The 24,909-nt window shown below is 38.8% G+C and overlaps 1 protein-coding gene across 5 annotated transcripts in view; it reads right to left on the reverse strand.

Annotated features, from left to right (window-relative positions):
* BMAL2 (basic helix-loop-helix ARNT like 2) overlaps positions 1 to 24,909 on the reverse strand; it is a 52,435-nt gene that overhangs the window by 18,707 nt on the left and 8,819 nt on the right. For 4 of the 5 annotated variants that reach the window (XR_008530625.1, XM_054590894.1, XM_054590895.1 and 1 more), the window contains exons 2-6: positions 15,915 to 16,065; positions 12,452 to 12,609; positions 8,199 to 8,278; positions 6,687 to 6,779; positions 4,705 to 4,822 (exon numbers count right to left, since the gene is read on the reverse strand). Coding sequence is in view for 4 of the 5 variants with exons in the window: in XM_054590894.1 (XP_054446869.1) it covers positions 4,705 to 4,822; positions 6,687 to 6,779; positions 8,199 to 8,278; positions 12,452 to 12,609; positions 15,915 to 16,065 (600 nt within the window). In the remaining variant the exon portion in view is untranslated. Of the gene's footprint in view, positions 1 to 4,704; positions 4,823 to 6,686; positions 6,780 to 8,198; positions 8,279 to 12,451; positions 12,610 to 15,914; positions 16,066 to 19,669; positions 19,736 to 24,909 lie in introns of those variants that run through there. The other variant, XM_054590896.1, reaches the window with a different exon arrangement.

A 24,909-nucleotide genomic window follows, 5' to 3' on the forward strand; every position in this document is an offset into this window, starting at 1 on the left:
TCAGCAAGGATTTCGTTTTGTTCGCTGTTTCCCCAGTATATAGACTAGTGTTTGGCCCATAGTGTGTACTTAATAAATACTTATTTTTAAAAATTATTTCTTTTTGAATACATATAATGTACATATAATATATATAAGGATGTGTTGTTCTTCCATATCCCTTCCCTACTCCAAGTTCAATGGCTTCATATAGGTAGCTTGAAATTAGCCAACATGTGACTATTCACACTTCAGAAATTGGCAAAACTATAAATCAGGGCTTGATTTGTTATTTGGTTTTTTCCTAATTCTCTAGAACTATGCAAGTGACAGACAAAATGTTAATATTGGATTAAACTTAAAAGTATGTTGTGTCTGTCGTTACATAATGAATGGCACCAAAAAAAAAAATAATCTTCCACTATTAAAAAAAACTACTGCCATTTTCAGCAAAGTCACTCATATCATTGAAAAGTGAGTGAAGTTCCAACGACATGTCATCATGATTTCACTTTCATCTTACTTATTACTGTAAAGGAAAATCTCAACCAACATTCTTATCAGGACTACACGCAGAAAGCTGCTGGGTAAACAGTAACCACCACTGCCCCAGCCCACGTGCGCCTACAAACCTAGTCCCAGCTGGCCCCCTCCCTAACACTGTCTGCAGCATCTAGGATCTAGTCACACTGACCTTTGTTGAGTCCCTCAAAATACTCGAGGTCTTAGCATTGGTCTTCCTGTCACGTGAAAGAACGTCCTCTGAGTATTCTAAAGCAACTACTTCTTCCTAGTGCCTGTTCTCATCATCCCATTTTACTGACTTCCCTCTACTTTCTACTACCTAAAATATTTATTAATTTACTTGTTGAATGGCTGCATCCTGTCCCTATCATGAGGTTCACTAGAGCAATGACTTGTCTGCCTGTTTCCAGTGTATCCATTGCACTCAGTATGGTGCCTGGCACATAGCAGGGACTAAATAACTGCTGGCTGACCAAAATCTATTTAATTAGATTCTAGGTAATTAGATCCCAGGTAATGATCTCAGGCGGATTGCGACCACTTTTCCTTAGGTATAGCCTACGTGTAGGGATCTTTTTTGAAGAAAGACTGCAGTAGAAGCTGTGAGAAAATGCAAGTGGGGACGAAACCTCCACCAACAGAACTTCGGCCACAGTCTCGGGCACTGCTGCCCAGGGCATGCCTGCTCCTAGAAGAGAGGGCATGCCTCTCTCTTTCTTGCTCTTCCCTTCCCTTGTGTTCCCAGAGACTTCCATGCTTAAGAGTCAAAAGCAATAGTTTTCAAAAAGAATTGAGAGGTTGAGATCAAACCTGTGAGGATGAGAGGTTTAGGAAGCAGAGAGTAAGACGGTAGGGCAAGAGGTGGAGGGTGAAATCAGGTTTTACAAAGTAAAATGGTTACACTGGGCATTAGCCACACACCAAGACACAGATGACTAAAATACTAGGACTAACATATGCACTAGTACTAAGTAAGTCCACGTGGAAATGCTTCTCTTCCAAAAGAAAGATAAATTAATCTGGCAATCTTTAAAACACACACAGAACTTGATTACTTTAGCTTCTACTCAATTTATACCTGGCATCAAACACCACAGAGATTTTAGCCACATTACGGATCTTGCATATGGATCGCTGCGTAGATGAGGTGACTCTATTGTGGTGTGTCTACTCAACATGGTATTAGTTCATCTCTAGCTAAATCCTAAGGATAAAATGTACTACAATCCAAGGTCTACATGTAGTATGACTCTTTGGACCATCCACACAGAAGGAATATTCCTGCCCTTGGAGAGTATTTCCATATTATATGGCCATGTCCCAATATCGATTGATCTGAGGCAGGCAGAGCAGGAACCCTAAAGTAGTGACAATAATGGTACTTACCATTTACTCTGCATTGTACTTTATTTGTAATAATTTTTTTAATCTGGGTTTTTTAAAGATTTTATCTTTACCTATTTTTAGAGAGGGGGAAAGGAGGGAGGAAGGGAGGGAGAGAAACATCGGTTTGTGAGAGACATCGATCGGTTGCCTCTCGAACGCCCCCAACTAGGGATCTGGCCGGCAACCTAGGCATGTGCCCCGACTGGAAATCAAACCAGCAACCTTTTGGTTTGCAGGCCAGCCCTCAATCCATTGAGCCACACCAGCCAGGGCTATTACTAATAGTATTCATAATGGCTTTCAGCATTTATCAAGTGTCACCATGCTAGGAATGACCCTAAGCACCTAACACGTATTAACTCATTTACTCCTTACAATAGCCCTGTGAGGGAGGTTCTATCATTATTTTCACTTTACAGTTGAGGAGAGTCCCAGAAGGATTTAGTCATTTATCTTAAGTTACATAGTTAATCACAAGTCAGAATTCAAATCTTAAAAGTTTGGCTCCAGAATATCTAAGTAGTTAGCCACTCCACAAAACCATTCAACCCTGTGAATGTTTTTGTTTTACAGATAAGGAAACTGAGGGCCAGATGGGTTAAGAAACTGGTTCCCAATCACAGACTAGCAAGTGGCAGAGCCAAAGTGGATCCCAATCAGCTTGATTTCACAACCTCTTCACCACCAGTCAGCTGCTAGTTCTACCACACAGGAGACTATAGACAGCTGGCTCGGAGCCCAGGGCAAGGGGGACGCAAACAGTGGTTTACAAACAGACCCACCCTCAGGACTGCTGATTCATTCTGCCTTTCTTTCTTTATGATATAACATAGGAGTAAGGGCTTTCTGTTTGAGTGTGAATTTGCCAATTTTGCTTTCTGTAAATTACTGAACCTATTCAGTCTCTCCTCCTTGATTCTAAAACAGAAGTAAGAACAGTGTTTTCATGTGAATTAAACCACTTAGTACAGTGGCTGGCACAAAGTAAGGGCTTAATAAATGAGTATTAGTGATTATCATCTTAGGTGGTTGCCAAAAAAGACTCTGGCCTTTTTTGTAAATTCCCTTTGCAAATAAACTGAATCTTGAAGTTCTATATAAACGTCCTTTCACAAGATGTCAAAGCAAATCTCAAGTTAAAATTTGCAAAGGGAATTCTATATCTCATAGGTTAATATCTTCTTAGGCAAAAACAACATGAGCCCTGGTCAGGTGGCTCAGCTGGTTGGAGCATTATCCCGTACACCAAAACGTTGTGGGTTTCATCCCCAGTCAGGGTGCATATGGGAGACAACCAATTGATGTCTCTCCCTCTCTCTAAAAAAATAAAAATAAAAATCATGAGGCATTTGGCAGTCCATTCAAAATGTAAGTATCTGCAAGGCAAGTCTATTAAAAAAAAATACAAGAACGCAGAACCAGACATATTTACCAAAGAACCACATGTCATAAAAATTAAAACTACACCTGTAATATCTTAAAAACCACACCTGTAATATCTTAAACAGTCACCAAGATTAATCAAATCAAGCTCTTGTAGTATTGCAGGTTTTTTTTAAAGACCTTTTATATTTTAAAAGAAATAATGGCATTTCATAACTAAAGTTTTATTTCCACGTCTTCCCTTTTGAGAGCCCCCAAACTGTAATTTCAACAGCACCATTAAAATCTTGAGCAATAAAGAAGATATGCAATTACCTGATAAACTTGAAAGATATCTCCTTAGGTGCTTTTGGTCTCAATTATTTGCCTTAACCATATACCTTACTTTTTTCTGTCCACTAAGTACGTAGGACATTAATTTTATTTCCATGCCTTCACAATGATGATACCTTTCTTCCTTGCGTCGGGTAAGCACTCACACTCTCCCTTGACCGAGACTTTACAACTCCTTATCCGACAGAAGAAGGATCGCCTCGAGCCGGCGCACACATGCGTCCTTCCCACATGGAAATTACTGTGGACTTGCAAACCAGCTTTCATAAGAGGAGGCAGCAAGAGAATAGGTAGAAAAGAATATTTTCAAATAATTTTGAAATGTATCTAACATTTTTCTGATCATCTATTACATTTTTTGTAAGTTAAAAAAGAGAAATGGTTATTTAAAACAACACCATTGTACAGTAAGCCAGAAAGTGAAACGTACCAAAAAATGTATTTGTCAAGCAATTATTATTTTTGATAACGTATAAACGTGCAACTTACCTCTATTTTTTCCCCAAAGGGGTGGAGCATAAAGGTAATTTAAATGAAATGAAATAAAAAATTTTTAAAAACCCTCTAATGTAATTGTAATCAATTGCATAAAGCATCATTTTTATATTATAAATGGTCACTCAGCACTAACCAGTCTCAGAAAAGATAAGTATTTTTGGAGAAAATAAAGAATACTTACAACTCTCAAGCAAAATTATACAAGGTGTTTCACAGTGAATAGACCTAACAACCCATATAAGAGAAGAATTATCTCTGAGCATATAGCTGAATAATTAAAATTTCACCAATTTTTTTATCCCAAAAGGTATTTTCTTGTAAAGATTTTATTAGCATATGAAAAATAGCAACTATGGAGCAATCACGTTTTCCTCAAAGCATTTTCATATAAATATATTTTTATGTATATATGAATATAGGAATTCTCTACATAGTTATATTTTCTAAACTCTGAGGTCGACGATTGTAAAGTTTACTACATAATTCTCCCTTTGATAAAAGCATAATTAGCTAACTTTTCAAAAACACTGTATAGCTGTACTTTTGTGTAATAATTATATTTACATTAAAAATGGTAAGCACGCTCGAATGAGCACTTACTTTTGGCATCTATTAGCTTCTCTCTCGGTGAAATATCAGAGGAAGACAGCTGTTCCTTTACTTTGGCAACATCTTTTGGATGTAGGAAGTCAAAAAAGCTTTGTCCAGTCAAACTAGCCTATTTATAAAGTAGATGTTCATTTGTAATCAGTACTGTAGTTTTTCTACATTTCCTCATTCTACTTTATTTTGTTAAGTTGTTTTTAGTGAATCTCAGAGATACATCGACTACACTGTGACATTAACTTAGTGATAAAAGCAGGGTCATACTTGTAGACAGAAAAATCATATATACACATGGAACCACAACTGGATGCATGCAGACCATATGCAAACACCAAACCACTGATATTCTATTTACTCTTAATTACTCTTGTGAACACCCCCCCATTCATGTTACTTATAAATCATATTATGATTTACTTTAAACTTTATCTTTGTTAAAAGTAAAGCAATTATAGTATCATATGGAAGTCACAGAATAGCTGTGGTTTTATGGTATAACAGGGATTTATCGTACTGTTCTAAAAAATTACCATACTACTGAAGAACAAAGTCCAACCTGGGATACCTCCCACTTCCCATTCCACTTCTCCCAACATGCAGAGCATTCCTGGGTCTGCGCCTTTGCTCTGCGGTTTCATCACCCAGAACTCATTACTCCTTTTCTACAACCTCAGTTCCCTGGCCAGTCCACCCAATTGCTGCTGATTCCCTCTCTCGACCTAAAATCTCTTCCTCACCTCCTCTGCACATCTTAACGCATAGCAGACACTCTACTTTGCATGCGAGGTCCTTCCTGACCCACAGTGACCACTCTCCTCCTGACCTCCTTCATTACCCAGGGAGACATTCCTACAGGAGACAGAACAAATGGACCACACGGTAAAAGTGGCCTGGATTGTTAGGCAGTTAGATACCTCATTTTAAAAAGTGAGCAATCTGATCTGTACGTCAATCTATCGTGTGTACACCCAGAACTCTGCTTTATAGCAAATCAGGTTTCTGAATCTGAGAAGCTGGGACCAGACCCTGCGCTTCAGGGAACCCAAAGTCCTCCTGAGCAGTCAGGGAGTCTCTTGATTGGTCTCTGAAATGCAAAGCCAGTGCCCAGGGGGACTGGACTCCATGTCCCTATTTGGAACTTCAGTGCAACCTTGAAATGTCGATCATCTTAATGTGTGTGATGTTCTCTATTTCCAACGAGAAGACAAAAGAATCAGGTGCTCCTGCTTTTGTGTCCCCAGCTATAACCAGCTGCATGATTTACTTGGTTCTCCTTCCTCCTGAATGCAGCATCGTATCTTTGTTATTTAGCTCATTACCTATGCATGCCTTATCTCTCCAAATTTCCAAATTTGGGGGGAAGGTTGGTTGAAATTAATGGGAGTTATTTAAGATGAAATCTTTTCAGCTATGTGATTGCTAAAGGAGACCATAGGTACTAGTTTACTCACTCTGTTGGGTTATTTTCAGTGCTATAAGTTTTGGATAACTGGTTTAAATTAAATGGTTTTCAGGATGAGGACATAAAGCAATTACATAGCTAGTGAAATAACATATGCATATCAGAGTTTGTTGCTAGAGCTTAGATCAAAAGCTGTTATGCTATAAGTATAACTTAGTAAGAAATAATAATGCTCTCTTGAAGAAAACAGAAGGGAGACTAATAATTTTCAGACACTCTCAAATAGGATAGTTTATTTAGTTTTTATATCCTGAGAGACAAGTATAATCATCATTGTCACGTTTTACATACGTGGAAGCTGAGGTTCAGGAAAATGAAATAAGTTACTGAAGGTCAGGAAGTTAACATTCTTGTCAGTAATGACAACGCGTCCTCGCTGACCTATCTTTCCATCTCTCCTGGAGTTCTAACTTAGCTAATCCCACAGACCAATGGAAGAAAAGGTTCAGAAAGGGAGCTTTGAAATCTGTTCAAAAAACTAAACATAATGTGGAAAATATCCTATTTTGGATACCTGATCATAATTAAGTATTTTGGAGACTGACTTAGAAACGAAGAAAATTTTTCCTCTTTCACATCCAACCACAAACAGGAAGCCTTCTGCAGCCTAGGATATAAAAATGTAAAAGTAAATTTTAAAAATATCATCTGCTTTTCTCACACACAACATGCAATTTTGGAGGAAGTTGCTGTAGCAATAAATCTAACAAAGTGGTCACATATCTAGTAAAATTAATTATAAGATATTTTCTTAAGAGGTACATAAGTAGATTTATAAAGGACATCAAATTGGACCCATGTCTAAATTACTGTTTCTTCACATGGGTAGTTCAGCCAGCGAACACTGAGTTGAAATATTTCACAATATAAAAAGCCTACACCGCCGCATACAGAAACTCTGCAAAGACACTAAAACACGTCAATGACGAGGCCTGCCTGCGTGTGTGTAGAGATGGAAGGATGTGCAGGCTGGGAGGAGGAAGGAATGAAAATGTTACTGTACAGCTTTTTATACTTTTTAAATAATGATAAGCTACCAATCAAAACTAACTTTTAAGAATTCTAATATTATATATCAGCAACTCCCATGAGATATGCCCAGTAAATCCCCTATGGAGCAACCTATATGGAAATGGACATGTGGACACAGGGGACGAGCCTGGTACCCCCATGTGACGTTTCTTAGACTAAACTTTACCAATTGTACACAAACATGAAATGGATCGGCAGATGTTCTACAGGTGCAGAACTGGGGTTGTATTAAGTTGTGGCTCAAAACAAACCAAACGAAAATTGGCGAGAAAGCTTCTAAGTATACTATATATTTCACTGTCTTTGAAATTATTTTTGTTGCCTGCAAAAAATCCCTTATATTCCCATCAGGAATATTATATTTAAATTCAATTGTTCAAATAAAAGAGGAACTTTTTTTAAGAGGTAAAAAAAAATGGACAGAAATACAAGAATCCTTTGGCTTAATCATACTATGACGAGTAGGATGTAGTCCCAGTAGTCACAGCACAAGATCAAGACACTTCCTGCCTCCTGCGGGCAGGATGAGCCAACGACATGGTCCTATTTCCCATGTCAAATGAACGTCCACACCGGTGAGTCAGAACACCCGTGCACATGGTTTACATTTGGTAACAACTCATTACATAAGCAATGCTGGCTAAAGGGCAGAGAACAGGATCCCGAAGGAACGGCATACAAGACGGACGGCTTTGAAGGAGGTAATGATGAAGACTAGATTCTGTCATATGGGGGACAAGTGCACCAAGCAGTGTAAGGAGCTAAGAGTTTAAGATAAGCCTCGCTCCGCATTTTAGAATATGCCTCTACTATTTTAGCCCAAACTCGTAAGACATGGTTACTTGTATAAATTAAATTTTATATTAAAGGCAATTTGGTGTAATGTAGAGTCCTGTATGATTATAACAGAAAGCAAAGTACAGAAAATTTGCCTCCCGTTCAAATAAAAATGAAAGGGCAAAGACAATTCAGACAAATATATTTATTTACTTACCTTAAGGATTAAGTGTCTGAGCTCATTATCCTGAATAAATGAAGGTCGATAAATATCTCCTGTATAAGAATTTGTAATACCTAGAAATAAACAAGTCAAAAGTTACTGAAAATATAGCGGGGTCGGAAATGTAATAAGTGCTCAATGAACACTAGCAATGCTGCTGGTGAGGATGGTGATGGTATTTTCTCTTTTAGCACATTCTAAGACCTCTTCTGTAAATGTTCTCTTTCTTCATTAGATTAAAAATTCCTGCTTTTAGACTGTACATTCTTGGAACTGTCTTAGACTGTACATTCTTGGAACTGTCTATTCCTTTATATACTCGTGTGCAGATAGTAAGAGTTGTATATGTTGATTTAAAAATGAACTAATATATCTATAACAGTATAATAATATATAATATTCAAAAATCTACTTTTATATCTTAGCTTCTTAAAACTGATCATATGAATTATCCTAAATGAATTTTGCATATGATGCTCTAAAGACCACATGAACACTTCTGATAATATACAGAAAGATATAGAACATAAAATAATTCATTTTACATCCTTAGCAAAAGCTTACTGTATTAAAAAAAAAGTCTCTAAAGCAACTGAAGAGCTGATAAGGAAATACTAGGTCAAAACAAGGATGCCTTGAGGCTATCTACCAACTTGACACAGGAAAGCCCGTCCTGGCCACAAGGGGGCGCAGGAGACAGTCGACCCGGCCTAGGTGCACTGTCCCCGGATACCTCTGGGCAAGGGTGACTCAGAGGTCAATCAATTTCCCCCTCATTTATGCTTCCCACCCTCCCTAACTCCAATTCCCTCCTCCTGAACACTGCAAGGAAAGTTGCTTTTGCAAGAGAAATTTTAACCACAGACTGACTCTTGGATGGATTTACAGCCCAAACTCACCAATTACCTAAGTAGTGGCAGAAAACACAAAACCAGAAAATCAAAAACACCTCATGGTATGATTTGGTCAAGTTTTCTCAGACGGGTAGCACTCCTAAGAGTCTGGCATAAGCAAAAGAAAAATCTTCCCTTTTGGAATCTATTTTCTAGGTAGGCCTCAAAGAATTCCCTAAGTGATTTCTTCTTCTAGTTACTACTACACAGCAGCCTGGTAGCAGAGAGTTGAGAACAGGCTAAAAGATTCAGCCTCTGAGTGGTGAGCCAGGGAACAGCAAGGACTCAGCCTGAGGGAGGCAGTGACATTCCCAGGCCTGGCCCGAAGCAAGGTTGGCAGAAGTACACCAAGAAAACCCAGGTAGGGCAAACCTGTCAGAACGGGCGAGCCTCGACTAGGTGAGAGAGTAAGGATGTGTGGAGGAGGAAAAGAGGGCAGCAAGAGCGGAGCCGGGGCCATGCGTGCTGCGATACACTGTACCCCTGCCAAAGAGGAGCAGCGACCAGATTTGACTCTCAGATTTCTGATGGCAAAAAAAAAAAAAAAAAACCCCAAAAAGCAGAAACCATAAAACAAGGAAACAATCACTTTCGTTTCAATGTTCATCAGGTTAAAAAAAGTCAGTATGATAATAATCACTATAATGACAATAATGATCAAAACAACATCTATTCTTCCTCTTCCTCCATCATTAGTAAACACTGGACTCGCATTTTATGTGCATTATTCTTTACTCTTAACAACAACCCTATAAGGCAGATGCATTATCCCTATTTTACAGATATGGAAGTTGCGGATTAGAATGTTAAATACTGATAACCTAAGTCACATAGCTTTTAAGTCAGGGAGCCAGGGTTTGAACCCAGGAGGCCTGCCTCCAGGACCCATGGGTTTGCACTCCTGTCCTCAGTACTGAGACCACACACAGAACGCCCACAGGTTCTCCAAAAGCACACGCTGCACAGCCAGGCTCATCCACAGGTGGTCTGCAGACCACTGTCATCAGGCAACCGTGCTGGCACAAGTACAGAAATTAAGAACAAGCATTTAGACACTTTTACAGAAATATAATGCTGAGGCATCGCAGCCGTGAATTTTTCCAGTAACCAGCTGTATTATATTTCACAAGGGATGGGGGTGGGGAGCACTTGCCCTTCACCCAGCTAGTTTGAGAAGCACTGCTGTAAAATGTAGTAGGAAAAAAAACCCATTTCACCATCCTTCTATCTTTAAAGTAGTTTTGTATATCCCGAAATAACATGGCCCGCCTGCAGCCCTCCGATGATCCAGGGCCTCTGATGGGGAGCGAGCTGGGGGCACACTCTGATACGTGCACTGGAATGCAGACTCTGCTCTAGGTCATCTCACTGTGGTAGCACTCACCACAGCGTCTGGTCAGGGCCGTTGATGAGTAACTGACGGCCTGGCTGTGGCTCAGGAGGGCCAGTGGTGAAATCTATGCTCTGTTCCAAGAAATCCTCTCAGGACGTAAACAGGATGTAGACTCATACCTCTGCTATAACATTTATCCCACTAGGTTTTGCTGATCTCTCCATGGGTCCACCTCCGTCTAGCGGCTGTGAACCCCTAGAACCCAAAGATCTTGCCCCATTCAATTCTATATGCCCAGCACAGAACAGGAGGCTCGCGCATGCTTGTTGCATTAGTTGATTGATTCATGGCTTCTTCCTTAGGTCATCCTCCCTCAGGACATTACAAATGTGAAAAGTATTGGGTAATTTTAGGTTTGCAATCAAGTGGCCTCAGTTGAGCCTGCAAACGTTTGTTGCTGAAAAGATTTAAGGGAAATATTGCATGCAACTTATGCAAGACCTAGCAGTAGGTAAAAGAGAATCTTATTTTTGTTTTATCTTTTTCAACAATAGGCATATGAAAATAAGACTGTCATCATGCTCCCAATAGGAAGCCTGCCAGGCAGTATCCCCCGTGGCACTGAAGGGATCAAGGGCTGCCCTTTCCTCCGCTGCTGCCTCCTCTCTGCATCTGCACGGAGTCAGCGGATTGGAGTGCACACGCCATTTTTCTACCATATGTGGCGATCTAAGGAAGATGATTTCAAGTATCTATTTTTACAACTTGTACAAGTTGCTATTAAACAGGCCTTTAATAGCTGTCTGTAGTTTTACTTCCTAATTTGTATATGCTTCCCCCAGCCCCTACTTCTTTCAAACCGAACAGATTTGCCAGGATTTTTTTGTTCATTATGAAGTAAGATCTTCTGTGTCTGGGCTCGAATCTGCACGGGAAATCCCGGTTTACCCTCCTCCTCCAACCCACTGTCACTCAGCTTGGCCAAGTCCCTGTATTCTGACCGAATAGCTTCCTTTTCCCTGAAATAGATTTTCCTTTTCCTGGCATGCAGTGGAGGACAGAGGTCTAAATAAGACCCTTGGTCATTCCTTGCTTGTTCCTTTTTCATTTTTTTAAAGGGCAAATTTCACTATAATCTTTTAGATCTTTATGAATCTGAATCATCAATCTCCTCTGTGGCCTGCAGCTGACTCCTCTGCCAGTTCTTCTCAATATCAGTTGATGTTAACATTCCCATGTCGGAAACGCAATTCGGTCTCCATCATACTGCCCAAATTGGACTGGGGTTACTCCCAAACCAGATATGATTTTGACTCCACACACACACACACACACACACACACACACACACACACACTTACTTCAATTTAAAATTCAAGCTCAAGTTGGGGAACTGTTCAGGTCAGAAATGACCATGCATACCCAAGAAGCAATAGCTAGGGACCTCCTTCATCCAACGTCTAACATGTGAGAATCCCTTAGAATATAGTAAGGCAGGCTGCATTGGAAGGTACTACTACTTATAAGTCTGAATGAAGCTTTAAGAGAAATTGGCTGAATTTAAGGAGATGTCCTTCCCTACGAATGGAAACCTGCCCATGACTTAAAACCATAATAATTAATATTACATGTCAGAACTCCTAAAACACTGAGAGGTATATATGGCAGGAAACATTATCCTCATATTACACATAAGAATATGGGAAAACAAGAAGAAATGTGAACACTTTCCATATTCTTAAGAGTAAGGTTAAGATACACCTTCTGGCAGAACCAAGTTTTCCGACAGCCACATTAGTATTCTCTCCACATACAGAATACGGACAAGCATCAAGTAAATGCCTCTACAGCTGAAAGGCAACTCTGTATAGTGTTTCAACAGCCAATAACAATAAGCCAACCTCAACTACAGGGAAGACCTCCCAAAGCCACGTGTGGAGGCCATTTTCAAACTCATATTTTTTAAGAGGTGATAATTTTTTTATTGTATTTTTTGCCAATTACCATTTAGTTACACTCACCTTTTAAAGCCTTCAAGTGTTGAACGGCCATCCTTAAAACTGTGAGTTTGTCCAGTTTCCGTGCCATGGGCTTGCACTGAGGGACCATTGCAGACAGCTCTTCAATCAGGTTATTCATCCTGTCTCTCCTCCGCTTTTCGGTTTGGCTGTGAGCTTCTCTGCGAAGGAAAGAGAACCTCCTTCACATCTCCCACTTGGCAGACCTGCATGGCCCAGAGGCACTGGGGGTGGCGGGGTGGGTCAGGGGTAGGCCCGCACGCACACCTGCTCTCCCTGCCTTGGCTCTGCCCTGGCTACTCAGGGAGGAGGAAGGAGCTGTTGGGAACAGGAAGGGCACTTTTAAGTTCACAGTGCTTCCACCCCCACCCTGTGCCCTTGCTCCTTCCTTACCCTACCTTATTTCCTAAGACCTTCCAGACCTAAGACATCTGCTAGAGAGCCATGGTAGGGGGTATTTTTACATCGCTCCCATCTTAGAGAAAGAGTGGGTAGCCTTCTGTTCCAAGCTCACTCCTCTGTAGTTTTTGCTTACACAACTATCAGCATCTTAACCCCATTTTCTTTCAGAGCTCCTTCTCGTGGGTCTACACGTGTGCTCAAGTCTCCTCTGGGGGGAAAAAAATCCTTTCCCTAGTTCTAGGTTTTTTTCCCCTTGCTATTGTCTTCCTGTCAGCCAGCTTCCTGAAAGTACAGTCTCCACTCAGTCTTTCATTTGCCAGGCACTTCTCCACCTATTAAAAGTGAACCTTTCACAATCCCCTCTTCACTAAAACTATTCTAGGAAGGCTCATCCTTATCTTACACAATCCCTTGAATTTGACGATGTTGCTGTTTGTTGTTTACGTTCCTCATTCTTCACCTGGCTTCTGTGACCTCTCCTGCTCCTCCATCCTCCCTGCTCAGCTCAGTCCCCTCAGTCCCTTTACTCCGCTCTTTTATCCTTAAACACAGGGGTCTCCCAAGATTTCCTATTTGGCACAGCTCTTGCCTCACCCTATAGCTTCACCCTAAGAGATCTCATTTCCTCGTAAGGCCCCACAACTACTCATAAGCTACTTGCTGTGAAATCCCCATGCTGAACCCAGTTCTTGACTTTTGGAACTAGAATTGTGCACCTCACTGACTTCCAAATACCCTAAAACCTAAGAAATCCCAAGCTGAATGCATTCTCTTCATTTACTTCATTTGAATTCTTCTTCCTCCACTGGCCCTGATTTATTCTTCTTTCCACAGGATTTATCTTGGTTGGTGACAACACTAGACTCATTCTAGATTTTTTCTTCTTCATTTTGAGGTGTCAAATAATCACAAACTCCTGTAGATTCCAGGTCTTAAAATATTTCCTAAATGTGCTTTCTGCCCACCCACTGTGTCACCTACAGTAGCTCGTTGCACTAACCCCAAAAGCCATCTAAATTCATGTCCCTTCTTCTGGTGTCTTCCCCTTCTAGTCTCCCCTAACCAACACTTCCAGCATTATTGCTCTAAAACAAATCAGATCATCTAATCTCATTGCATAAAACTGCCAAAATGCAGTTCCATTGCCCAAGAGGAATGGCCACAGTCCCTAACGACACCCCAAGCTTCTCCATCCCTTGGCCCACCCCTGCCTCTCCCGGTTCACCTCTCCACGTCTTCTCCCTCCAGCCCCAAGTGTCACACAGCGGCAGTACCAAAGGGCCTGCTGGTCCACAAACGTACCACGTCATCACACACCTCCTCTGCGTCTTGGTCTTTACGAGGCCCAGGAATAGGAAAAAATCCTACTCCTTCCTCAAACTCCAGCTCAGGTATTCTTTGGGGAAGCTTCCTTTAACTACTGCATGATTAATCACTTCTCTCTTTAGGCTACCTCAGTACCTTTTAGGCCACTACCATATTTCGTCAAAGCTAAGCCACCATCAATTGTAAGATGTCTTATTATATGAAACGTTAAAGGGACTTATCTAAGAAAAAGGAGAAGATCAAAACTATGGACAACTTTCCTATAGTTATCATCATGAACAGAAAAATGACAACAAATACAACTATCAAAAACTGAACCTAAAACAAACAAACAAACTAAACAAACAACTAGAACAGGAGCAGAATTGCAGAAATGGAGATCATGTCGGGGTTAGTAGGGGAGAGGGGGAGGGGAGAGATGCGGAGGGGAAAGGTACAGGGAATAAGCACAAAAGGTAGGTACAAAATGGACAAGGGAAGGTTAAGAATAGTATAGAGAAACGGAGAAGTCAGAGAACTTATATGTACGACTCATGGACATGAACTAAGGGTGGGGGGAATGCTGGTGGGAGGGCGTTGCAGGGTAGAGGGGAATAAAGGGGAGGAAAAAAATGGGGCAACTGTAATAGCATAATCAATAAAATATACTTTAAAAAAAGATGCACTATTATTTAATGCATTACATGAGAGAAAAATGCCGATTACCACGAAAATGCCATGGATGGCAGAGACATTTCTCACAGGTGATAAAATGTAGGGGGAAATGTATATCTTAGATTTCAAGAACTAGGCTGTTTTACTCTTCACACTCAACTGTGAACATCTGTCTCCTCCAACACCCAGGTCATGACGACGCCATAATTTCTATACAAGAAGAGTTTAGGGGAGACAATCTGATAGGAAAGTAGGAGACCTACCTTGATCTGTTTTTATAGTAACTTTAAATTACATGCAAGAAAACGTGATTTTTCTACACAACAGTGGGGAGAAGCACTGATGGGGACGGATGGAGCTAAACATCCCCCTCCCGCGCCACCATTCACTCTTGGGCAACACGACTCCTGGAACAAAATACATATGGTACTTTTGGGTAAAATGAATGGAAGTCACATTACATGGGTGTTTACATAAAATGTAGTTATCTACTCATACTTTAGCCTGTTCATGACCCATTTTAGAGTATAACATTCTTCTAATCATACAGTTTTAATTACCCCCTTGCTAGAATGATCACCTCTTCTTTCGACCAGTGTTGCCCATTAGAACAGATGGTAGCAACAGAGAGACGCCTGATCCCAGGAAGGCAGAGCAGAGGAAGGGGCGCTGTGTGGGGGGGGGGGGGGAGGCGAGAACAAGGCGGAGTAAGGCCCCCGCAGAGAGCAAGGACTGACAAAGGCTGGACGCCAGGAGACTCCAAAAAGGCGAGATAACCAGTTTTTAATAAGGTGCTCTCCTTGGAGGTGCAACTGAAGAGATTTCCAGAGGATTTTATGGAGGAAAGGCATATTTATCCAAAAGCTAGTTCTCTGCCTAACAATTTATCAGGGCTCTGCCTCTTAACTCTGTGTACTGTTACTGCCACTTTGAATCACATCAGTGTTTGGTAGAATCCTATCAATAAAATAGCTCTGGCCATGTTACCATGTAATTAAATAGAAGTAATGATTTAAAAAATAACCTTTTCCTTTTTTTCCCCAGAGCCAAAGATTTAATGGGGTCAAAGGAACACTTCACTTACTGGGAAGGATCTGAATCACTGCCTTTTCGTTTCCTGGGGAACTCTGTCACGTGTGGGCTGAACGATCCGGGGGCTGCTGGTTTTGTCCATGGGCTCATGTGACTGGACACCATGGGAGCAATGAACTGGTTGTCTTCTATCAACACTTTACCTATGAAAGAAAAAAAATAAAGCACAATAAGGCATCTAATTTTAAACATTAACTTTTACTTCATGTATATCGCACATCTTAAATGGCCTTCCTGTCTTAAAAATACCAACTAAATAACACGGAAAGAATAATTATGTACATTCAAATATTAGTTAGAAATGTATTTGTTCATATTTTAAAGTCTATTTTACCAATCTAAATGTTAAAAAAAATGAACATTATACATAATATGGAAAACACTAAAAAAGTAGAAAAGAAGGTAGAATATCAAATTTCAAAAACCAATGTTACTATTTAGAGATATTTCCTTTTAGAATTTTCCTATGATTGTCATTAAAGTAACTGAAATCATCGTGTATATTCTGCTTTATTTACGAGTCACTGTGATAACTTCACAATGTTACTACAAACTCTTTATAAATTATTCTAATGGCTGCATAATATACCATCATGTAGACATGTCATAGTTTCTTAACCAATCTATTGTTAGAATGTAAAGCTTTTTATCTACTGGTTATTTCTTTCAAACAGCATCCCAGATATGACTTAAGGCCAAGGGACAAGAATATTTCAAACCTTGAATTAATAAATATGACAGCAAAATCCTTTTTGTCTAAAGTGTGCTTTATTACAAGTTTGATGGAATATAAAAATCAGAGTCACTAAGCTAAAAATCTATAGTCCAAATGTGAGCCTCCTCCTATTAAAATGCATATAATAAATTTAAATTCATTTGTACCTTGTAACATATAATGAAAACATATAAACAGTCTCTACAAGGACAGTGCAATAAGTCTACCATAGTGGGAGAGCTTTAACATATCTCCCTCAGGAACTGATGATAGAGTATTCAGAAATAATGATACTGAAGATCTAATCCACACAATGAACAAGCCTGATATAATGGAGACCGCTATGCCTGGCAACTTCAAAATCCAGTGTTGTTTCAGAGTGCCCAATTTATAAAAACTGACAACACAATGGACCAAAAACCGAGTAAATCTCAATTTCAAAGGATTGATATCATACATAAAACATTTTCTGACCACAGTGTAATTATTAGATACCAGTTATAGAATGAGAACCAGAAGGAAAAAAACCTGTATCTTAGGAAATTAAGAAATACACAAATAACTCATCGAACAAGAAAGAATTCAATGTAAAATTATAAAATATTTGGAATCAATAACAAAAATATTATACATGAAAACACGTAGAGACAGTGAAAGCATTACTTAAGAGAAAAATTTTAATCCTAAACATTTTTTTAAAAGAAGGTTGAAATGTAATGAAGGACTAAATATGGAGTCATAATTTTAGATACTCTAGAGAGTCAAAAGATAATAAAATCTCATGTACAACATTATTCTAAGGACTGGAAATTAATGAAAATATTCCTGTAGAATTTTAACTAAGAAAACAGAAGCAAAAAGATATAAAAACCTGAATATTCCTATATTCTTTCTTAAACAAACTATTTCAATGTGTAGGAAAAGCAGGGAATATCTTGGCCCCCAACTCTTTTGTGAGGCTTATGTAATTTTGATATTAAAACCTGACAATAGCAGTAAGGGAAAACTATAGACTTGTCTCATTCATGAACAAAAACACAAAATCTTAACAAAATGTCACCAAAATTCATAAATGTATAAAAAGAATAACGCATCATGACCAAGATAGTTTTATTCTAGAAATGCAAGTCTGGTTTAGTATTAGTAAATCAATGAATATAATTTACCACCATAACAGATTAATGGAAAAATATGATTATGTCAGCACAAAAATGTTAACAAAGAAACATTGAAAGCACTCTCTTTGCAATCAGAGACAAGAACACATTTTATCGTTACCCCTTTTCAACTCTTTTTTAGAAGACCTGCCAGTGGGGTAAGGGATGGGGGAAAAACATGTGGTATAAGAACTGGAAAGAAAGAAAATAATTTATTTTTCTATTACTGGGAGATGATATAATTGAGTATATAGGAAATCCAAATAGATAAATTACTAAGCCAACAGATAAATTACTAAAATCAGAAAGTAGAGCAATTTGGCTGTATGTAAAATCAATATACATAAATCAATTGCCTTTCTATTCACTAGTAACAAACAGTGAAAAATGACATTTAAAAAGATGCAATTTATAAAACTCAAAAAACACAGAGTACTTAAAGAATAAATCTAATAAAAATGTATAAGATCTTTAAGACCTCTATGGAGAAAGTTATTAAAAAATTACTTTTTAAATTTTATTTATTCTTAGAGAGAGGGGGAGAGAGAGAGAGAGGGAGAGAAACATCGATGCACAAGACACACACTGATTGGTTGCCTCTTCCACGCCCCCATCGGGGGACCTGGCCCAAAACCCAGGCATGAGCCCTGACCAGGAATCGAACTGGCCACCTTTCAGTTTGTGCAAGGACACCCCACCCACTGAGCCACGCCAACCAGGGCAAAGGTTATAAAAATTTATTTTAAACACTTAAAAAGCTCCAAATAAATGGAAAGGTGTGCCATGCTTGTGGACTGGAGGCCTCAATATCATAAGGATCTCAGTTCTCCTCAAGTAGATGTGCAATTCCCATCAACATAAGCATTTTTTGGTGGAACTTCACAAGTTGACTATAAAATGCTTATGGAAGTACAATGGGTTATGAATAGCCAAGGAAAACATCAGAGGACTTGCCTCATCAGATATCAAGACATTATAAAGCTAGAGTAATTGATAAGGTATTGGCTATAAGTGGTGGGGATAAAGGGAAAAGAAATACAGATGTATATATATGGACACCTGCTAAATGCAAAAAGTGAAATTTCAGATCAATGTGGAGAAACCAGCTTTTTAATAAAGGGTCTTGGGCCAACTGGTTTTCTCTGTGGAAAAGAATAAAACCAAACCCCTACCTTATACTAACTATGAAAAAACAACCCCAGTTGGATTGAAGACCTAAATGTAAAGGGCAAAAATAGAACAGAGAAGATTTAAAGGGGAGAGAATATGTTTCGTACTGGTACAGAGAGAATTTCCCAAAACATAAAAAATTAAAGCAATAAAGAAAAATATTGATCAATTTAATCCCCTTAAAATTAAGTTAATGTTGATCAAAGGATACCATAAAAAGAATGAAACTACAAGCCATATATTTGCTAAATACATGTAAACAACAAAGGGCTAATCTCTAGATCACATAAAGAATGCCTTTGCACTAATGAGATCAAAAACCCAATAGAAAACTGAGTAAAAGATTTTAACGGGCATCTCAAAAAAGAAATTCCAACTATCAATACATAAGTGAAAATATAGTCAAACCTTGGCTCTCAAACAATTCGGTTCACGACCAAATTGTTCCCAGAAAAAAAGTCTCAGCTGTCTAACAAAACTTCAGGTCCTGATTGTCTCTCCCACACCCCTTTTTTTATGCTGATACCAGTATGATCAGTCATTGTCTCTCAGGCAACAAACAAAGGAGGTTTGGTTTTCAAACAAATCGCTTCTCAAACAGTTTTCTAGAGCAAATTAAGTTCGAGAACCAAGGTTCCACTGTATACCCGATCTCACTACTAATTCAGGAAAATCCAAACTATAGTGACACTACCACTTACCTACCTGACGGCTACAACTGAAGTGTGATGATACCCAACGTGAGGATGTGGAAATGGGAATATATGTGCTTTGCTGGTTGGAATGTAAATTGCTACAACCACTTTGGAAACCATTTTTGCATTACCTAAGAAAGCTGAACATGTGCAAACAACATGTGTTGGCATTCCCTTCCTAGGTACACGGAGAAACTCCTAATGTATATTTGGGGATGTGCGCAAGAAATGCCTTAATAGCATTGCTTATAATTGCACAACAAAAATTAAAACCTGAGAAAACTGCAATTCACCAACAGATGGATAAATTGTTTATTCACTGAACAAAACACTAACAGCAATAAAAATGAATGAAGTACTGATATACTCATTCACATGGATGAATCTCAAAATAACGCTGGACAGTAAGTCATAGCCAAGGGCAAAGTATGTTTTTAAAAATTTTTAAGTTAAATCAGTGAAACTAATCAATGTGTTTTTAAGCAATATCTACCTAGATTGCCAGCCACCACAGAAAAGCAAGGGAACAGCGAATACAAAAGTCAGAATTTTTTCTGGAGAAGAAAGGACACGTGATCGGTGAGGAACACGGGGAGTTAAAAGAAATTCATGTTCTATTTCTTAGCCTGGCTGTGAGTTCACAGGTAATCATTTTGTTTTTATTCTTTAAACTACACACAATCCTCTTTTTTGTAACAACATTTTTACGGTCCTCTGTAGGAATAATAGAGCTCACAATAAATAAGTGGGAAAAATAATTTTGCAAACAATTTTTGGTCATTTGGGAATTAAGTTTCTACTTATGGTATTCCAAGACTTCTAAATGGGATCAACTTGGAATCACCAAATACCACAAGATGAATTATCGGATAAGCTCCTAGACTTCATTCTAGCTAATAGATTTTGAATGATAGAACCTCATCTGTCTCCACAAAAAAAAAAAAAAGAAAAAAAAGAATTTCTTATTGATAGTAAATCAATAGGAAAAATTCACTAACACTGAACCATAGCACACCCTGGTCTATGTAATACCAGATGCCTCGCATGCCTCCAACACTCATTCATGCAAGGACATCGTCCCCGCAGAAGTTCAAAATAGAAATGAAGTTTTGTTTTTTTTTTGCCTCTCATTTTAGGGGGCATGATATCCAAATGTTTAATCCTACTTCCTTATTAACCTCTAATATAAGAAATTGACTGTCTTTAGGCAGGCAGAATAATAATCTTCTTTTCACAAAATCAAAATCTGAAGCTCTAAGGGTCTTCATGTTCCCTAATGGGTGGAGTATTGCCCCATAATTAGCTGTGTTCCATCAAGTCTGGCTATGTCAGCACAAGTGTGTTCCACACAGAGGGCTTTCTGTAAACAAAAGGAAAATATGGGTTAGTGGGACTCATTAGTTCTGGATGAAAGGATTTGTTCTTTGGAAACAATCCAACCTTCATGGAGTAGATTTTTATTTGTAATAAGGTGACTCAACTGAAAGAGTAAAGTTTTTTTTTAAGTTCTAATTGGTACATAATGTTATTTAAGTTTCAGGTATGTAAAGATTTAATTTTTTTTTTACCTCCAGTTTACTTTTAGCCTCCACATATACTTATTTAGAAGATAAGCTCCTCCTCTGCTTTTATATAACTCAGTTTGGAGGTACTAATTTCATATTTTTATATTGTCTTTCCTCACCAAATTGGATCACTTTCTCAATGACAAATGTAATACATTGTTATTTAACACTCAGTAAAATAATTCAGAATTTAGATTGAACAAGGATACTGTGACTGTCTTCTATGAAATCTGCGGTTTTATTTAAAATGAGATTAGCATCAAATCTTGCTCCACTGGGGTGCATTTCCCTGGTGATGGTAATCAACCTAACAATATTTTAAAGGTCTACCATTCACTACCAACTCCTCAAGAATGGAAATAAATTGTGGGAAATAGCAGCTGCCTGGCAGTCATGAAGAGGGGAGATCAAGTAGCCACTTGGTCTAGGTTCATAAATACAAAGGGGTTCAAATATAGAATTTGACATTACATTTTAAAGAGAATGTACAGAGACATACACACATGCACACACACATGCACAGAAGTGCAACTGCAGGATGGAAAATATGTATATTTTAGATACCTTAAAAACTTTTTTTTCCCATTACCTATGTTCATTGCCAGTAGGGAGCTATATGTTAAAAGTTACATAAAATTTAAATTATTCTCCAAGTAACTTTTTGTTAAACACAATTTGTTCAACATAAACATTTAAGTTACTTCCTTAAAATATGAAAGTGACCTTTGCTTAACTTCTGAGAGCCCCTGCCCAGAAAATCCTTTTAGTTGGGTCTACCCCCTGTAAATTGTTGTGTTTTTTGGGACAAGTCATTTAACATATCCAAGACTGTTTCTTTAAAATGGAAGTTAATTCCCTGCAAACCCCATTTGTTTGTGTTGGGAATCAAATAAAATAATGTATATGAAATTTGTTTGAAAACCCATAGTTTAATGATGTGCAGTAACAAGTCCAGCAAAAAACAGTCCACTATGATGAGCCATTGTAGATGCTTAAGACACTGAGTTAAATGCCTTTGAGTTTTTTTTAGTTGAAAAGAGTTAAACTTTTGAATTTTGAAATAATTTCAGACTTGCAAAATTAATGCAAAGAACTCCCATATACCCTTCAATCAGGTCTCCCAAATGCTAATGTCTTACTTAACCCCACTTACAATTATCAAGACCAGGAAAGTAATGCTCATATCCAGGGTGGGCAAAGCTGAGTTTACAGCTGCGAATACGTGAAACACAGAGTATATTCCCATAACATTATTTATTAATTATTGTATTATTTTCCATACAAACTGTAAACCTACCTTTGCCCCATCCTGCAGTATTATTATCTAACTTACAGACCTTACTCAAATTTCTCCAATTGTCCCCTAACATCCTTTTGTCGGTCCAGGATCCAATCCAGGATCACACAATAGATTTAGTGTCCACTATGAGCCTTCAGTTTCCATTAATCTGTAACAGTTCCTCAGCCTGCCTTTGTCTTGGAAATTTCGAAGGGTACTGGGCCATTGTTGTACAGAATGTCCCCGGGTCTAAGTCTGCCAGACACTCCCTCGTGATTAAATTCAGGTTAAGCATGTTTGTCCAGAATACCGCAGAAGTGATGCGGAGTCCTTCTTGCCTTCATTTGTATTGTTTCTGGTACATTTTATTACCTCATTAAGATCCTGCTCTCCAAAACTCCAAATGGTGCTCAGCTCATGGAATCCGCAGAAGAGGAGGCAGAGGGAAGATTCATGAGCTCCTCTGTAAGGCTATGAACTCAAATATGGGAACGCTTGGAGGACCATGGTATTTCTTCATCCCCAGATCTTAGCCCAGTGCCTGAAAGTATGTGTGTAGGGTTTGTTAAAAGAACAAGTTCCATTTCATTTCATTTAAATACCCTGGACATTCAAAAGAGAATCTGAAAAAGGCATGAAATCAAAGCTTCCAGATTCGCCTTCCTGGGCTGCTGGGAAGGGTGAAATTCCCACAATAAGGAATATGCAATTCCCTACTGTACCTATTTCACAGCAAGTAGGCCTACTTCCCACCATCACTGCTGGGAACAAAAGGCACCCACATGTGCTGTGGGGTTTGGCAGTGTGAAGCTTTCCAGAGTGACACACAGGAATTGTGTCACAGCTTTGTGCTAATGCATTATAGTGGAAACCAAATACCGTTTCTTCCTACTCACATATCACTGTAAGATGCTGCATCACATAATAGACAGAAATGAAGTTCTACCTGGCACTTTGAAGAAAAATACCTTCCAGCGATAGTACTAGATGCAAAGTATAAAAAAGCTTTTGCTCAGCAGAAATGAAAAATATTCTGTTATTTCACGGTATTTATTAAGAGCCTAATCTAGGGGGAGGATACATTTTAAAAGGTTACAATGTAGTACTTGTTCTCAAGAAGCCTATAATCCTGTATCTGTTTATGCATATGCAGGTACACAGATATATAAACCCAATACAGAAAGAACAGACCTGGAAAGAGGTAACAAGCTTATGCCACAGGAACACAGAGGAAAGAGCACATAACTCTGTTCTGGGAGAGAGAATAACAGTTACAAGCTTCTTCTTTTTTTTTTTTTTTGGATGAGTATTTCTGGCTAAGAGAACACTGTGAACGGGAAGCAAAGCAAATGCACTCAGTAAAAGCTATGCCACCATTAAAAAATGAGATCTAGTTGTTAAATCAATGAATACATATCAATTAGGTGTGAGAAAATGCATCTCCTGCTAAAGAACCTGATCTGTAAAAATAGATTTTTTCCAAAACGTTTTACCCTCTCATACATGTATCGTATACTCAAACTTGGTTTGACAACCATAATACTCTATGATTTTCTCCTAAATTCTTCTCTCTCCTAAAACAAACCGTGTGATTCTTTCAAACTTTACCCACATAATGTTTCATTGCTACCTGGTCACTCTATTTGGCCATACCTGCGCTTAAAATTCCTTTGCTGCGTGGTATGATTGGAATACAACACCCAGGAGTTGCCGAGTCCACAGAGAGGAGAGTAGAACTTTTACTGATAATGTTTTGATTATAATTTCATTATCTGTAAGACTGTATTAGCTTTTGCTTTGGGCCTTTGCACTGTTGATTCATTCATTTATATAATTTTAGAACTAACTGACATTAGAGATGGTCTAATATAACTCCCTCTCTTTCCAAGACAGAAACAGAGTTCCACAGTTGATTAAGTCTGCATACCCTTTATCATAAAGCCAGACACTGAGGGAGGAGGGACCACTGTGGCAGCCTCCCGACTCCCAAAGAGGGCCCTTCTCGAGTAAACCCAAACCAGTCTTTTCTATAGGTTGTTGTCACTAAGCCGTATCTCTGCCACTTCATACATCTGCATTATTCTTATATGTAGGTGCTGGCCCTTTTTTTTGCTGTTAGGTTTAATCTTCTTCTATATCATCCCATCAGCATCTCCTTGCGTTCACACTATATCTAACAGACTGACGGAGCCTCCTCAAAGTATGCCATCTGCAAAATTGACCAGCACAAAGTGTACGTTTTCAAATCAAATGTCTGGCTGGCATGTTGAACAAAAAAAAAAGACAAAGAGAGAAGAGCAGGGAATTTACTCACTGTGACCAAGTAATGTGTAGGCAAAGGGAGAGCCCACATAAGAGTTACAGAGGAAAGCAAAAGGTTGCCACCAGGGGTGAGACAGGAGTGGT

This window comes from Pteronotus mesoamericanus, unplaced genomic scaffold, assembly GCF_021234165.1.
Source record: "Pteronotus mesoamericanus isolate MK-2021 breed Mesoamerican mustached bat unplaced genomic scaffold, CSHL_Meso_final scaffold_21, whole genome shotgun sequence".
NCBI lineage: Eukaryota > Metazoa > Chordata > Mammalia > Chiroptera > Mormoopidae > Pteronotus > Pteronotus mesoamericanus.